The sequence below is a fragment of the Henckelia pumila genome, chromosome 4 (genome assembly GCF_033568475.1).
Source record: "Henckelia pumila isolate YLH828 chromosome 4, ASM3356847v2, whole genome shotgun sequence".
In the NCBI taxonomy this organism is placed as follows: domain Eukaryota; kingdom Viridiplantae; phylum Streptophyta; class Magnoliopsida; order Lamiales; family Gesneriaceae; genus Henckelia; species Henckelia pumila.
The window spans coordinates 35,919,097-35,935,723 of NC_133123.1; the positions used below are offsets into that span (position 1 = coordinate 35,919,097).

The 16,627-nt window shown below is 33.9% G+C and overlaps 2 protein-coding genes and 1 non-coding gene across 3 annotated transcripts; 1 reads left to right on the plus strand and 2 right to left on the minus strand.

The window, feature by feature from the left end:
• Window positions 1–115: 115 nt before the first annotated feature.
• On the minus strand, window positions 116–9,249 carry LOC140860848 (gibberellin 2-beta-dioxygenase-like). Its single transcript, XM_073263852.1, has 4 exons — window positions 9,174–9,249; window positions 1,105–1,435; window positions 512–863; window positions 116–364 (listed from the first exon to the last, which is right to left on the minus strand). The coding sequence occupies exons 1-4, from the start codon at window positions 9,247–9,249 to the stop codon at window positions 116–118; spliced, it is 1,008 nt and encodes a 335-aa protein (XP_073119953.1).
• Window positions 9,250–10,903: 1,654 nt separating this feature from the next.
• On the plus strand, window positions 10,904–12,786 carry LOC140860849 (uncharacterized). The gene is made up of 2 exons (XM_073263853.1): window positions 10,904–12,469; window positions 12,607–12,786. The coding sequence occupies exons 1-2, from the start codon at window positions 10,904–10,906 to the stop codon at window positions 12,784–12,786; spliced, it is 1,746 nt and encodes a 581-aa protein (XP_073119954.1).
• LOC140869934 (small nucleolar RNA R71) lies at window positions 11,300–11,406 on the minus strand. Its single transcript, XR_012146922.1, has one exon. It is a non-coding gene; the product is annotated as a small nucleolar RNA R71 (small nucleolar RNA).
• Window positions 12,787–16,627: the final 3,841 nt, after the last annotated feature.

Genomic DNA, 16,627 nt, shown 5'->3' on the forward strand with positions numbered 1-16,627 from the left:
TTTTTTCAAAAGCAATCTCAAACACTACTCAACGACTCTCGTAGTTTGTTCTAGTCAAATATGATTCTCGATATTACGGCAAGATGGTCTTACGTTAACAGCTACACCAGATTAATTATATAGCAGATTTTTGGAAAAAGAAAAGTCTGTTATCGCTAAGTCTTGTCTTGTAAATTGACGTCTTGTATTCACGCCATGAGAATTCTTTGTACAAGCTTTCCTCGTATTTTTGCATCAATGAAGTTAATGGTGTGATTATTTGACTCAAAGGAGGCCCTCCGAAGAAGATCATCGACACCCTCGACCCCGGTCGACTAGCCAACACTCTATGTTTTACGCTCCTAAGCCTGTCGTTTGTCATCACCTGCACCAAATCAATCAACATGCAGGACATTATATTATAAATTCATTCGACCCAAAACAGACCGACTTACAAGGCTATTTTTGTAATTTTACCTATACACACGCAACATGTGTAACAACTAAAGATTTGGTTGAGTGTACTGCGTACCTGCAAAGCGTCACCTATGTTGATGCAAAATGCGGTGGGATCGGGCGGGACTGGGACCCAAGTCACGTTGTTCAGACAGATTTGTAGGCCCGCGACGTGGTTTGATCTTGCGATGGAGATTAATTGCGGGTCTGTGTGCTCTCCGAACCCGATCAAATTACTACAACCCAATGCAGCTTTGTGTTGGGGGAATGGTGGATAGTAATTTATCCTAAAACAAGAATCGCTTCTCTGGTCTTTTATCAGTTTGCTCAGAGTGGTATTGGGCTTGATTTGAAGACCCTCTGCCATCATTTCAAGAATCTCGCAACCCAATTTTCTGACCGATGAAACGTACTCAATCATAAGCTGCCTACATCAAATCATATGTTATATATATTATATATTATTTTTGACATGCATTTTTTACATTTGCAACATAATGTTGAATAAGATTTATGCACATTCATCTATCCGTTTTCCGGATTATTCTATGCTATGTGGTCAAATGTTAGCATTTGAATATCAGCACATGTATCAACTTTCATAAAAATGTGAGAGACTCACATGATCTAATGATATTGGAATAGACTGACCAGTTTTTCATGACATACCTTAAACTTTCCGAGATTGTCGTCGGTAGAGCGGCTCCGGCATCGTGTGAGATGATTTCGGGGTTTGTGGAAAAGAGAAGATACTCAACCCAACCCATATCACTGTTGCACCCAATTCTCTTGTTACTATAACCAAATGGATTCGCGGCCCCCGCAGATTTCTCCTTTTCTTCAAGTGGTAGTTGGAAAAACTTGACAGCTTCATCTTCAAGTTCATTCATAAACTCCATGGAAATTCCATGGTTGATAACTTTAAAGAACCCAATTTTTTGACTGGCTTCAACTATTTGGGACTTGGCATCAGGATCAGTAAGATCAACTACTGGAATTACTGGAGAAGTAGTATATATTGCATGTAAGAAAAGTTTGAATCTATACTATGTTGGGAATCATAGATTTTGAATTCCTTATTTTTTAGATACTAGCACTTACATATTCATTGATATATATAATGGATTTGAATAATAAATAAAGTAAAAAGATTGGGGTCGAGGCTCCCATATAATTCACTGCGCATACATATACATTATTTATATTACTTTTACATTGGCATTTGACAATCTTGGAGCTATGGATTCTTCCACACTTGTAGGAGTCAAAGCTCCGCCTTTCATCAGGTTTATTAGGAACAAATTATGAAATAACATTAATTGACAAATGACAATGGTACTTCATTTTATTTTGTAAGATTTGATTTTAAGGGTGAAACAAGCATGCATATAAAAAAACATTGAAATATACGTAAATTTTTAGATTAGAAATATTGTTATGGAAACAAAATTGACATTCAAGAATAAACCGAATTCTATGTATACCGCGGCGGCGACACAGTCGACTCCTAACCATTTAGGACACATGATCACTCCTAATCCTTAGGCTAGTTTTTGTGGTTATATATCATGTTGCAATCTGCATGTCTGTGTGTTTTCATTTAATTTGTCCCAGCAAAACCTAAGTCAACTCTAACAAATATTCCACCAATTTATTTTATAGAATATCCGAACCAAAACTGCAGGCATAAGATCAAGGAAACTTTTTTATCTGCAGGATTTTACTAAGTTTTATTATGACAAAAAAAAAAAGTTTATTCGAACCCAACGAAATTACCAATATTTTCAAAAAAATTTAATGCCTTTGTAGTAACGTACAGTACTTTTGCATAGATTTGCCAGTTATAGTAAAATGTACTTGGCACATCTGGTTATTTAGTTTTTATTTCTTGTACTACTCAATAATCAATATATGGTCCGTTCAAAAGTGTCTATGTACTTAGTTTAAGATTTAAAGGGGGAAAAAAGTGTTTTTGTACTAATTAGTTCCTTATTTCTATTTCTTAACTTGCTTTCTCGTTGGAAAAAAAGATTTTCTATTTCTATTTTTTAATTACAATCAATAAGTACATATGTCTACCATAGATCAATAGTACTAGCTAGAATAGAAACACAATAACCATCTTGGTGAAATATACAAAAGCGTTCACTGTTCATATTATTAATAATACGTCGATCGAACTGATCCAAACAATGAGATTTCAATTATTGATTTTGTACACAAATGAAATAGCTAAAATCTGGAAGGAATCTAAACATATTCTAATTTTATTCGTCCTGTCAAATTCCAGACAATATTAGAATTTTTTAAAGAAGCGAAAAAAACTATCATTTCAATCATTGAAAATAATAATATAATAATGTCCTAATAATAAAGGAGCCGAAAAATCATCTCGGTAATTTTCTTACAAGAATGGTATATCATACGTATCAGTGTCATGTCTCAGAAAAAAAAATTGTAATTAAAAAAAAAACAAGCAAACAAAGATAACAGACTAAGGTTACCGTACATAACAATATAATAGAGAACAAAACCGCAGAATTGCAAATATACATGATCGAAATGGTAATTTTTTTCCAAATTAAATTACCCGAAGATATATATGGTAATATTTAACTGTCTATCAAGTCAAAGAATCGCCATGATCAAGAATTTAGACGATGCATGAGCTAGCGTTGGCGAGACGTCGAAGAACACGTATAGCTGATGAACAAACGAGTAATAATATGCAACAAGCATTGGACAGATAAATATTATTGCACCAACAAAGTAGTCACCCTTCTGAAAGAAGAGTTAGCTGATCATATTATATTTGAAATACAAACAGAGTTGAAGCCAAACTTATTTGCTAAAGAACAACTAAACCTATATATATATATATATGAAGCTAAATTAAAGGATAAACACTTACAGTCTGTCTTATATACTTGTTCTTCCAAGTGCAAAATTTCAGAAGCCATTGGAGTATATTTTTAGCAAACTGCAGCCACTTATCACACAACATTATGAATATGCAACAAGTATATATTTATATAGTAAGGAGCCGATGAACATTTAATGTCAGGTAAAAAAACCATTCTTTCTGTGCGCGAATAATAGTGTACTATCAGCCACTTTTTCTTGAATTTAACGTGCAAAAATCTCAAGTATTTAATTAAGGACGCAAACGTACGAGTATTAAAGGTTTATAACACTTTGAACATTTACATGCATTCAACACACATATATACCCTAGCTAGTTCATTTCCTAGCACAACCGATTAAGGATCATTCGTGTTGCCCATTGTCTTCTTAGCTAAATTATAACGAGAGTGCATAATATTATTTGAAACTATAAGATTAATTGATATATTATTTGAGCATATTGTGTAAAATATTGAGATTACTAGGAGTTTAAGGTAAGTATATATATATATATATATATATATATATAAAATTTTTATATTGTGAGCACCTATCATGTGCACTTATGTGTGCATCTGCTGATGTGGCGTTCACTTATTGGATGTAAATGATGTCACGTCAGCGGTCCACACATAAGTGCATATCATGGATGCTCACAATATCAAATTTGTATATATATATATATATATATATAGCTGAAGTGGTATCATACAAGTTGTTTTACTTTTCTGCGTGAGAAGAAGCCGTGAGAAGAAGTAGAGAGGTAGAAGCATTTTTTTTTTTTTTTGAACTTATGTAAATTAACATAGAAAACGCAAAGAAATAAGATGAGAATGTGAAATATAAAAAAAATGATAAGGGATTTGCTGATTTGGGAATAAAATAATAAATAAAATACAAAAAGGTTAACGGAAATTTTTTTTATATATATTTTTATCCAAAATTTTTTATCAATAATTAAAAATGGAGGGGGAGGGTACCAGGCAGGCAGGCACCCCGAGGCAACTGGCCCCCTCAAAAAAATAACATAGTACAACTTTATAGCGCTAATAGCATTCCACCCCCTTGTGAAATACCTATATAGCATAAAACCCCGTATAAAAAATAATTAGTTATCAAGTCTTTACTTTTCAAATTATTAGCTAAAAAGCCCTTACGTTAACAATTGTTGTTGCACGCGCTTGAAATGCAACGTGTCTTGTTTTTTTTCATTTTTTATTAGCTATAATGACATAAACACCCTCAAATTTTTAATAATATTATTTGTGATTAAGTTTTTCTATTTGAAATAGTGAATTCACCGACTTGCTAACCAAACATGTTATTTTTATTATTTTGTAATTTTTAAAATTCACAATAAAAAACATTAATAATATGATTGGTTATAATAATAAACTAAATAAAAATATTAATATTAAAATGAATATAAGAATTAATAATACGAAATAAAGTAATTATTTTAGAATTAATAGTGTAAAAAATATTAAATAAATTATAATAATAATAAAACGTCTAACATGGAATTAATAACATTAGCAAAATGAAATAACTATTCAGTTAACTTTAAATTATACATACATGAGTAAAAAAATCCATTTTTTTTTTATCTCAAATGATTCAAAATTAATCACATGTTGTTATTATTCAAGATGATATACAAAATATTATTATTTTTAAATCAATTTTCTCAATCATATAATTTATATTAATAAATCATTTTAAATTTGTTTTGATTTTACGACCCGAATTTTCTATTATATTTGAATAAATTAATATATATGTATAATATAATATAATATAATAATAAGATAAAGTTAGTATTTTCAAAATGAAATTTTAAATTCATCTAATAAACTTTGGAAAAAAATACATAGTTGAAATGAAAATTGATTTGAAAATTAACATTTTCAGTCGACATGATAAATATATTAAATTATAGTTGAATTTTTATTCATTATAAATTAATACATTTTCATCATAATGTTTTTTATTTAATTACTATATTAGAAGTTTATGGAGAGAAATCTTTAAGTATAATTATACAATGATTTTAGATAGAAATTTTAATAATGTAAAATCAAATTATATTCGAATAATCCGGCAAAATGCAATTAGATACATTAAAGATCAATATTTAACTCAAATATTAATTTATTTTAAAAAATCATAAAAGTTTAGAATTTCCTTAATTATATATATATTTTTTTATAAATTCGTTTAACATGAATAATTTGATTTTTAGACACCCTTATTTTGTATTCAAATATCACCACTATTTTTTATTATTTTTCTGTTGAATGTTACTTTTTTTTTATTACCAATAATATTATTAATGCTTTGTATTATTTATTTTTAAAAAGTACAACATAATAAAAACACATGTTTGGTCAGCAAGTCCGTGAATTAACTATTTCAAATAACGGTATTTTCCAACTTCATAAAATATAAAAAAAATTAAAATAATAAAATTCAAAAATCACATTTAAATAGTTGGACCAAGGTCTAAGAAAAAACCCACTAATAAGTAATATACTAATAGACTTGAGGGTATTTTTGTCATTTGAAAAAATATAAAATTCAAAAAGTATGACAAATTGCATTTCAAGTGCGTGTAACTATAATTTTTAACGCAGAGTTTTTTAGCTAATTATTTGAAAATGGAGTTAGCCCAAACTTTATATTACAATTTTGTGCCTGACTAAACACAATTATAAATATTATTACAATAAACTAACAAATGTAACAATATATATATGTATAAATAAAGACGATTCTTCAACTGTGATTAATTATTATAGAAACATAGTAGATAAAATTGCATAATTATTACCATGATTTGGAAAAAAAAAAACTGTTTTGAAATATATATATATATATAATAATAATAATAATAATAATAATAATAATAATAATAATAATAATAAAAATAAATTGATCTGAAATATGTGATACTGCTAACTGCTGTTAATAATTTATTATCTTTTTATAGAAATAGATCCTACGAATTTAGAATATTCAGTAAAATCATTTTTTGTTCGATTAACTTATCTAATTATGAGTTTAGTTTATTAATTTGTCAAATTTTGATTTTGTTGAGCGAACTTTCAATTTTCAGCTATTTTGGTTCAATTGATTACGTCGAGATAAACACATCAGCAATTTCAAGTGTCACATCAATATTTTTTGGAGTTCATCAACAATTTTTGATATCACATGATTACTTTGAAGAAACATGACAAACTCAGTTAATCAAAACCCAAAATAAAACAAGTTAATGAACCATAAATGTTACTTCCCTTTTATTTATATGTTACTCTTATTAGCATAATAAGAGAGAAAATAATAATAAAAGGCCTTAGTTTAAACTCCAAGACAGGACTAAGTCATCGATGATGTGTTGTTGTGTAGTGATCCGCATCGGAATCACCTACTAAAAAAATCTTATACGTGAAATTAAAACTTAAACAATGATAATCAGAGAAACTGCGAAAAACTTAAATCATCTCAACAACCCGATAGAATACAACCGGTAAATCACTAGAACCTAAGGCCATCTCCAACCCAAAAATCTATTTTAGTGCAAGTTTTTGCACTAAAATAGTGTAAGTTTTGCACCAAACACAACTTTCATCTTCAACCCATTTACTTCAAATTTTACACCAAAAAGAATATTCTCGGAACATTTTTTTATTTTACATATATTATTTTTATCAGTAATTAATATATATTTATAAATTTAATGATTATTATTAATATAATATAAACATAATATATCATGAATACATACAATTATTATAATATTTAAATTGTTAATTTAATTATTTTATATTAATTAGCTGTTATATAATACAATTAATACACAAATCATTAAAATTTATAAATAAATTGAATACATAAAATACTATTAAATAAATTTATGTAATATATATTTGTACATTTAACTTTTAAATAAATTATATCATTTATCAATTATTTATAATAATTAAAAAATTTAAAAAAATATTAAGAAATGTTTGCAGTACCAAACTTGGCGCAGGGAGTCTCCTTGCGCCAAATTTGGTGCAGAGGAGGGTGGGGCGCTATCTTGGCGCAAAAGATAGCGCCCCCATTGGAGCAATGAACCCTGCACCAAAATGGCTTTTACGCCAATTTGTTGGAGGTTGGAGATGTTCTAATCAATACAATCCAATCGAATAGATACTGAAACAAAGTCTAAAACTGAAAACCCTTGGTAATTTCTTGCTACAAAGATCTTATCACTGATCAACTACTGAACTCGATCCTGATCCACCTGCAAACATATCCCATCGAATGGGATGTCCAAGATAAAAATAGGGACGTGAGCGCTAACACTCATAGCGCAAAAGTACGATTACACAAGTCAATATATTTAATGCATGCAACATGAAATAATGAATGCTCTGGTACACTGGGATCAAGATCTGGAACATCATGCTCAGAACACGGGCGCCTCCAGTATGCACACGTCAATGATGTAAAAAGCGGTGGGCGGTGGGCGGTGGGCGGTAGGCGGGCGACCACCCACCGCCTAGCTTCTAGACGCTTTGGCGGCGGCCTAGGAGGGTCCTAGGCGGTTTTTTTTAGGCTAAATATCTTATTATTCTAGTCCGAATCCATCTTAATATTTTTCCAATAATTTCTCTTTATCGAATTCACCGCCTAAGTGGTGTTTTTTTAATCTAAATATCTAATTATTCTTGTTCATCTTAATATATATCCAATAATTCATCTTTATCGAATTCAAACTTGAAATACATGACATATTTCTCGTCTTCATCGGCTTTTTTTTAAAAAAAGTAAAATAAAAAATAAAAAAGTTATATATATGTTAATTTAGGCGGATTTTGAGGCGTCTAGGCGATCTAGACGACTAATTAATGTAATAACTCCCAGAAGATTCTACAGTCTAATCGAGTCGTGGGCAACCGCTTAGCGCCTAAGAGGTCCTAGGCGCCGCCTTTTAAAACACTGGCGCACGCTGCTCAGAAGATACAGTGTGTGCCACACATAATGAAACCTGATCTTGGACTATATATCACCTTCCTGGGTAAAATCAAACACGCTGCTCCGTCGATACAGTGGGTGTCACACGGTACCCGATCGTACAAAAAAACCCTAGGGCTGAGCGGCCCTAGAAACAACATGCTATCTTTTGAAAGAATATACAGGCTCAACGTGATATGCTAATGCTCAATATAAACCATGAACAGTAATATCATGCATCTCATGCATATAGTAATGCAACACATAAACATGCATACTCGCTCACTATCTCAGTCAGTGCTTACATACCTCACTACTACTGCCCTAACAGAACAACTGTCTACAATCGAATCCTACAAGTCAAGACAACACCATATCACCAATACTTGTCTAAAAATCCTTAACTAGACTAATAGCTACTCCCAATAACTACTAATTAGGGGTCCAGACTTATACATGCCTCTGTTGTCAACCCGCTGATGTCGAAGACCCTGACCCAAGCACGGCTCATCTACAAGTCCTGTAGCACCTCGCTAATGTCCGGCCCTCGAAAAGACAACTAAAACACTAAGAATCAGACACTGGCTCGAAACCCACACCTAAAACATGCATTAACTATGAGAAATCTCGTCTCTATTTATAGACGGAGATCGAACCGTTCGATCGTCCTTCCGATCCCTCATTGTTGAATGCGTGTCCCTGATCGGACAACTCACTGCTGCCGACACTGTTTGGACTTTCCGAACTCTAGTTCGGAGCTTTCGAACTCACCCTCTATTTTCGAACTACATCGCTTCTTCCAATCACTTCGGAACCACCGATCATCCTACCTCTCATGTTCGGACCTTCCGAACCATTCTGGTCCTTGGAACCTTCCGGACCATTTTCGGACATTCTGAATTCCATTTCCTACTCAAATAAACCCAAATTAAGATTCTCTGATCATGTTTTAACTATCTCAACATGTTTAGACACTTAATTACTGATAGAAGTTGTTTTTGTGCGTTATTTTGCATGTTTTGTGTTTGTTTTGCATTCGTTTCGGTTACGTTGTGTCTGTTCCTTACCATTCTTGTTCTGTTTTATTGTGTTTGTAGTCACTTCTCTGGTTTATTTATTTGTACTGCAGAAAATCACTAGGAAATGCTGATTTATAGTGAGAAGGCGTTGCACGCATACGGCCGTGAGGAAAGCAAGAGAAGGACTTTGTATTTCTGGAAAAAGACAAGGCGCTCGGGCGGCACTTTTCTACCGCCCGCGCGCACTCCCGTTTGAAGAAAAACCCTCGAGGCAGAGCTCAGGCGCCCGGGCGGCTCTTTTCTACCGCTCGGGCGCCTGCACGTAATTTTGGGAAATATTTTTATTTCGGGTAATTGGTTTGACGAGGACTCTTGGGCCATATAAATAGGATGTTATTAAACAGTTTTGAGGGTTGGACACACGCACAGAGACAGGAGGAGGCGGCTCTGAATATTGAAGATTTCTCATCTTCGTTGGAAGTTTTTCTCTTCATCTTTTCTGAATTTTTATGTTAAGCATTGTTTTTAGATTGAATTTTGTAATGACGTTCAGTAGCTAAACTTATATTTTGTTGGAATCAAGGGGATCCGAACCCCGAAACACTGTAGTGTGATTGAATCACCGGACGTATTGAGATTTGATTTATGTTTATAATTGATTTTATCATATGTTTTTCTCTATGTTGATGATTAGCTACCCTTAACATAGATTCGTAAATTGTGAATTGATGTCGAGAGATAGGTTCATAATTAGGACGAATGATAGAATCCATGAACTTAAAATATGCATAGAGATATGGTATTTAGTACATGTTGATAGTCATAGACCACCAGGTTGAAAGCTGTAGAATTCATAGAACGCAAAGCAATCGGTCGTGATAAATAATTAGAGAGATTTAATTGTTTCACTGATTTGATTAGTTTGGCATAACCTCGAGAGAGAGTGTCAATGTTACAGGGATTTCTGTCAAACTTATGCGCATTAATTAAGTTCCAATCGTCCAGTTCAATTAGGGGGAAGGTGAACCGAAATTCCAACAAAATACTTTCAAATTGTTATTTCTTTTAGTGGTGCAAATTGGTTTCGTGATTGTGAAATTTAAAATTATTTACATTGAGTTCTTAGTGTTAAATGTTAGATAGAATCCAAAATCAAATTTTCGATACTTTGTGTAGTTAAAAATCAAAGAAACAAATTATTATTGTTTGGTCCCTGAGGACGATACTCGTACTCAGTACATCTTATTATAACTTGAATCGTGCACTTGCGATTATTTTGACTGGAATTGAGAGATTTTTAGAGCAAATTTAAGTGTTAGTATTCCGTCGATCAAGTTTTTGGCGCCGTTGCCGGGGACTATTGAGATTTTAATTTGTTTTATTTGGTTTTTCTCTATTACAATTTTAATCACTCTTTTCCATCTGTGAACTGCAGGATTCTCTTGTAGTGCATGCGATACTCATCTGAAGAACTAGTGTCTTTTGATCCAGAAATCGAGAGAACTTTTCACAGAAGAAGAAGAAGGCAACAACAAGAAGAAATGGAAGAAGAACAAGAACAACCAGTTTACAGATCCATGATGGATCTCGCCTTACCAAACATCGAAAGTTCTAGACCAAGCATCATCAGGCCAACTGTAGCGGCAAATCACTTTGAGATAAAACCTGCTATTCTTCAAATGATTCAGAACACACTTAAATTTGGCGGGACTGTCATTGATGAACCCTATGTGCACCTCACAAATTTTCTGGAAATTTGTGATACATTCAAGATACAGGGAGTTTCTGATGATGCTATTCGTTTGCGTTTATTCCCTTTTTCACTACGAGATAAGGCGAAAGCATGGCTGACAAATTTACCTGCAGGTTCCATCATGACTTGGGATGATCTGGCGAAATATTTCCTCACCAAATACTTTCCACCATCTAAGTTAATGAAACTAAGAACTGACATCACAACTTTTTTCCAAGGAGAACAGGAAACATTTTATGAAGCATGGGAGCGCTACAAAGATCTACTAAGGAGATGTCCACACCACCAATTACCAGACGGTCTTGTAGTACAAACTTTTTATTATGATCTTTCTCACTCTAATCATACCATGTTAGATGCAGCTGCAGGTGGAAATTTACTGCGAAAATCGTCAGAGGATGGTTATGAATTAATTGAGGAAATGGCATCTAGTAGCTATCACCCTTTATCTGAAAGGAGTGCAGCCCGGAAATCTAATGGGATTCATCAGGTTGATGCATTCACATCAGTGGCCGCTCAACTTGAAGTCATGAACAAGAGAATTGAGGAACTGAGTATAGGAAACTCTGTGATGCGAGTTCAAGAAGTATGGTGTGAAAAATGTGGTGCAGAACATTTCACGAAAGACTGTCAAACATTTTCTCAACCAGAGGGAGTTATGGCAAGTCACATGGGGAATCAAAATCGCCCAAGGAATGACCCATTCTCGAACTCCTATAATCCAGGGTGGAGACAACATCCAAATTTCTCGTGGAGTGGACAGAACAATAAGCCATATGGGAATCAGAACTACGGCAGACAGCCTCAAGAAGGGAAATCGAGTTTAGAGCAGATGATGCAGCAATTCATATCATCTACTGAAACCCGGATGCAGAATCAAGATGCTTCGATAAAGAATCTGGAGAATCAGATAGGGCAATTGGCCAAAACAATTTCCAGCAGAGATCAGGGTACCTTGCCGGGTGACACGGAGAAGAATCCGAAGGAGCAGGTAAAAGCAATTGAACTGAGGAGTGGGAAGACAGTAGAGCATGCACCACAGGTCGAGAAAGAGCCAGAATTGGCTACATCAACAAGAATTGCAGGTAAGTCATCTATCCCAACACTTTCACCCACTTCACAAGCAAAAATTGTTGTGCCACCACCTTTTCCTGCAGCCCTGAAGAAGGCAAAACTAGATTCTCAGTTTGGAAAATTCCTAGAAGTATTCAAGAAATTGAATATTAATATTTCCTTTGCCGATGCACTGATGCAAATGCCAAGTTATGCAAAGTTCTTGAAAGAGATCCTCTCCAACAAGATGAAATTGAAGGAGCATGCAATGATTAGTCTGACTGAGAATTTCTCAGCACTGGTGTAAAATAAAATCCCATTAAAGCAAAAAGATCCAGGGAGTTTCTCTATCCCTTGTGTGATTAATGATATTCAATTTCATAAAGCTTTATGTGATTTGGGTGCTAGTATAAATCTAATGCCTTACTCTGTGTTCAGGAAATTGAGCTTGGGAGAACCAAAGTCCACCAGAATGTCGTTACAACTGGCAGACAGGTCCATCAAATATCCACGGGGGATAATCGAGGACGTGCTTGTAAAAGTGGACAAATTCATCTTCCCCGTGGACTTCGTGGTGTTATATATGGAAGAGGATTTGGACATGCTGTTACGCCTTAAAAGCATACAAATCTCGTGTTATGAGATTAATATTTTTAATGCATTAACAAGTCTCATAATATTATGTTTTGATGATTACAAAACTCGGTTAATTGTTACTAACCATTTAAAGTGAGATTTTACAGATTAGATTTATTGATGATTAAATTCTTGGAAGCTATTTTGAAGCTATACATGTATTTATAAATTCTTGTATTGCTCATTGAATGGATGAAACATTGTTAAGAGATATGAAGAAAAAGACAAGAAGAAGCCAAAGTATGGAGCAGCAACTTCCGAAAATTACTGGGAATTTTCTAGGCATTGAAATCCGATCTTTACCGGTCATAATTGTGATGAGAAAGTTTTACATGTGCTGTCCAACTTTGAGAGCAATCCAACGGCTAGATATGAAGTTATGATTTTTTTCACAAAAGTTGTGCAGTACCTATTTCTGCAGAACTTGAAGTGAAGGATGAAAAATCAACTTCTGAAAATTACTGGACGTGCTTGAGACATCCAAATCAAATCTCCACCGATCAAAATCAATATAAGGATGTGTTAAAACGTCTATCAAAATTTCATATCAATCCAACGGCTAGATATGAAGTTATGATTTTTCCACAAAGGTTGCACAGTACCTATTTCTGCAGAACATAAAGCAAATGATGAAGATTCAACTTCAGAAATTAACTGGGATTGGTTGAGAGATCCAAATCAAATCTCCACCAATCAGATGCAAATTTAGTATGTTTTACAACCTCTGTCCAAAATTCAGATCAATCCAACGGATGGATATGGAGATATGAATTTTTGAAATTTGTTGCACAGAACAAGTTCGAAAACTTGATGAAGTGACGTCCGAAAATTACTGGAAATGTTTGAATCGTTAAAATCAAATCTTTACAGTTCTGAATAAAGATTTAGATGTTTTAAAGCTTCAGTTCAAATTTCAGATCAATCCAACGGTTAGATTGGAAGATATAATTTTTCCACAAAATCCGCTCAGTGCTAGGAAAAAGTAGGCAGCGGCGCCGAACACTTTTTGTCACTCCTTGACTTCTTAACACACGCTCCAAGCACTCAAATCAGATTCAAATCTTTGTAAAATATAAATAGAGTCCATCCAAGTTTATTTGGAGACATCCCAACTCATCTCTTCTCTCCTTTGCAAGCAATTTCTCACTATCAAAGTGTTTGTGTGATATATTTGAGAGTGTTAGTAAAAATAGTTTGTGAGTTGGTTGTGCTATTGTTGTAAACACTTGAGTGTGAAGCCAAGTGTGTAGTGCTATCATTGTAAGCACTTGAGTGTGAAGCCAAGTGTTTGTGTTGAGGCTATCCTTGGAGCCCTTAAGGCTAAGAGTATCGAGTTGTATCGGCGCGGTGATCGTGTCAAGTTTTACGGCTATCCTTGGAGCCATCAAGGCCAAGACGTTGAAGTGCTAGTGGATCCTTGGTTAATCGATCTTAACCAAGAAGGGGAGACGTAGACGATTTATCGTCGAACTTCCATAAACATATCCTATCTCATTTATCGCTTTATTTCTTTTACGCATTTATTTACCGCATTTATTTTTGATTTTTTTAAGTCTTCCGCTTGCGTATTTGCATAATCGCTTTAAATTGCTAAAGTTGTCAATAGAACCTAAATCCCCCCCCCCCCCCCCAATTAGGTTCTAACACATGCCACTCATATTGGGTAGACCCTTCCTGGCGACAGGAAAGGCATTAATAGATGTCCAGAAGAGGGAGTTGCTGTTAAGAGTGGGAGAAGAGAAAATTTCGTTTGACGTTTTTAATGCTTTAAAATTTTCTCAGAATAATGAAGAATATTTTCAACTGGATGTAGTGGACTCACTGTTATTTGATTATGTGCAGGATACTTTTCAGGAACCATTAGAAGCTGCACTTATCTCTGAGCAAGTGGACGTTCTCAGTGATGGAATTTAGACTTGTCAAATTGGGTCAAGCCCGCCGGGCCGGCCCGCCCCGCCATGATAATTTGGCGGGTTGGGTTGGTAAAATGCCAACCCGTTTGGAGGCGGGCCAAACGGGCTGAGCCCGTTTGGGTCACGGGCTGTAGCGGGGCGGGCCTAGACGGGGCGGGTTAGCCCGCCAAAGTAAGGTTTATTATTTTATGTTTTAGTTTATTTTGGAAATAGAAAGTAGGAACACTAGTATACGCCGTATCTGGTCTGCCTCTCTCTCTGTTCTTTTTTCTTCCTTATTTCTTTCTCTCGATTGTCACTGTTCTTTAAGATTTGGTCGGATTTTCTTCTCGGTCGCCGGATGAAGGGTGTCACCGACTCGCCGCAGATCAACAACTTTGCCACTTGATCGTTGTTGCTCAACAACCCAACTACCCAAGGCGTGATTCGTGAATATATCTGGTAAAATATGTGTTTCTATTTTCTTGAAACAAATAATTTGTAAAACATATTATTTGTTTTTTGTGATCTTGAGATAATTATAAGGAAACGGTAAAAAAAATACCCAAAAAAAACGTCCGAAAAACATCTCGATCTTTTTTCCCAATAACGGACCGAGATATCAATAGATTTCCAAGTATAAAATTGAAGAACGAAGGAAAACAATACCTGGACATGAATTTAATCAAAAGATCCCTTTCATTTCATCTATGATACCGATGATTTCAAAAAATTTATATCCTTTTTATTAATGGAGTTCACGGTGGTTGCGGGGTGACTTGCAGGTTGTTTCTAGGATTTTGTGTTAGAACTTAGAAATTTATATATTTGTAAATAGTGAACTTCATTAATAAAAAGGATATAAATTTTTTGGAAAAATTGGATTTTTGAAGACTATTTTTAACGTTTGTTGTGTTTGAATGCAAACCCAAAACTGCACTGAGTTTTTTAAATTTAGTTTAAGTGTTTAACATTGAATTTTTATCGTATTAATTAATATCTAGATGTTTTGGTTTATTTGTTTCAGCTATATTATTTTGATTCACGTGAAATTGTCTTTGAGATTGAAGATATTTGTGCATGTTTATGTTTGCAGATTATGGATTCTACTGTGAACCAAAGTATTAGCTTAGATGAGAGTGAAGAAATTGGAAGCATCAAGCATTGTCAGGAGGAAGCTAAATTAAAAAATCCCAAAGAATTTTCTGATGTTTGGAATTATTTTATCAAGAAAGAGATTGGTCAAGATGGTATACAAAGAGCCGAATGTAAGGCATGCAAGAAAGAGTATAAATGTGGGGGAAAACAATACGGGACTTCTACATTGAGACGGCATCTTCAAAATTGCAAAATGGTAAAATTTCATGATATTGGACAAATGATTATTGATCATGATGGGAACATGAGGTCTAAAAAAATAGATCAAAAAATTTCACGTCAGTTATTAGCCACTGCCGTTATCAAGCATGATTTGCCATTTTCTTTTATCGAGTATGATGGTATTAGAGCTTGGGTTAAGTATATAAACCCTGATGTGTTTTGTATGTCTAGAAATACTCTTGTTTCCGACATTACAAGAATCTACATGAGAGAAAAAGAGAAACTAAGGGAAACTTTGGCTAACATCAAAAATAGAATTTGTTTAACTTCAGATGTGTGGACTGCATGCACTGGTGAGGGTTACATTTGCTTGAGTGCCCACTTTGTTGATGATGATTGGAAATTGAATAGTAAAATACTAAGTTTCGCTCATATGCCTCCTCCGCATTCGGGATTCGAATTGGCAGCAAAATTGTTTGAATTTTTGAAGGAATGGAGGATTGAGAAAAAAGTTTTTTCTTTGACATTGGATAATGCATCAAGTAATGATAATATGCAAGGCATTTTGAAAGAACGACTCTCTTTGCATGATAGCTTGTTGTGTGGAGGTG

Bases quoted from the DNA above. Each gene is read 5' to 3' on its own strand.
- LOC140860849 (XM_073263853.1), top strand. From the start codon at position 10,904: ATGGAAGAAGAACAAGAACAACCAGTTTACAGATCCATGATGGATCTC. The intron at 12,470-12,606 runs GTGTAAAATAAA...CTCTGTGTTCAG, and splicing joins CTGAGAATTTCTCAGCACTG to GAAATTGAGCTTGGGAGAAC.
- LOC140860848 (XM_073263852.1), bottom strand. From the start codon at position 9,249: ATGGAATTCAGAATGTCCGAAAATGGTCCGGAAGGTTCCAAGGACCAG. The intron at 1,436-9,173 runs GTAGGATGATCG...CTACTTCTCCAG, and splicing joins GGAAGGTCCGAACATGAGAG to TAATTCCAGTAGTTGATCTT. The intron at 365-511 runs GTACGCAGTACA...GATTTGGTGCAG, and splicing joins ACATAGGTGACGCTTTGCAG to GTGATGACAAACGACAGGCT.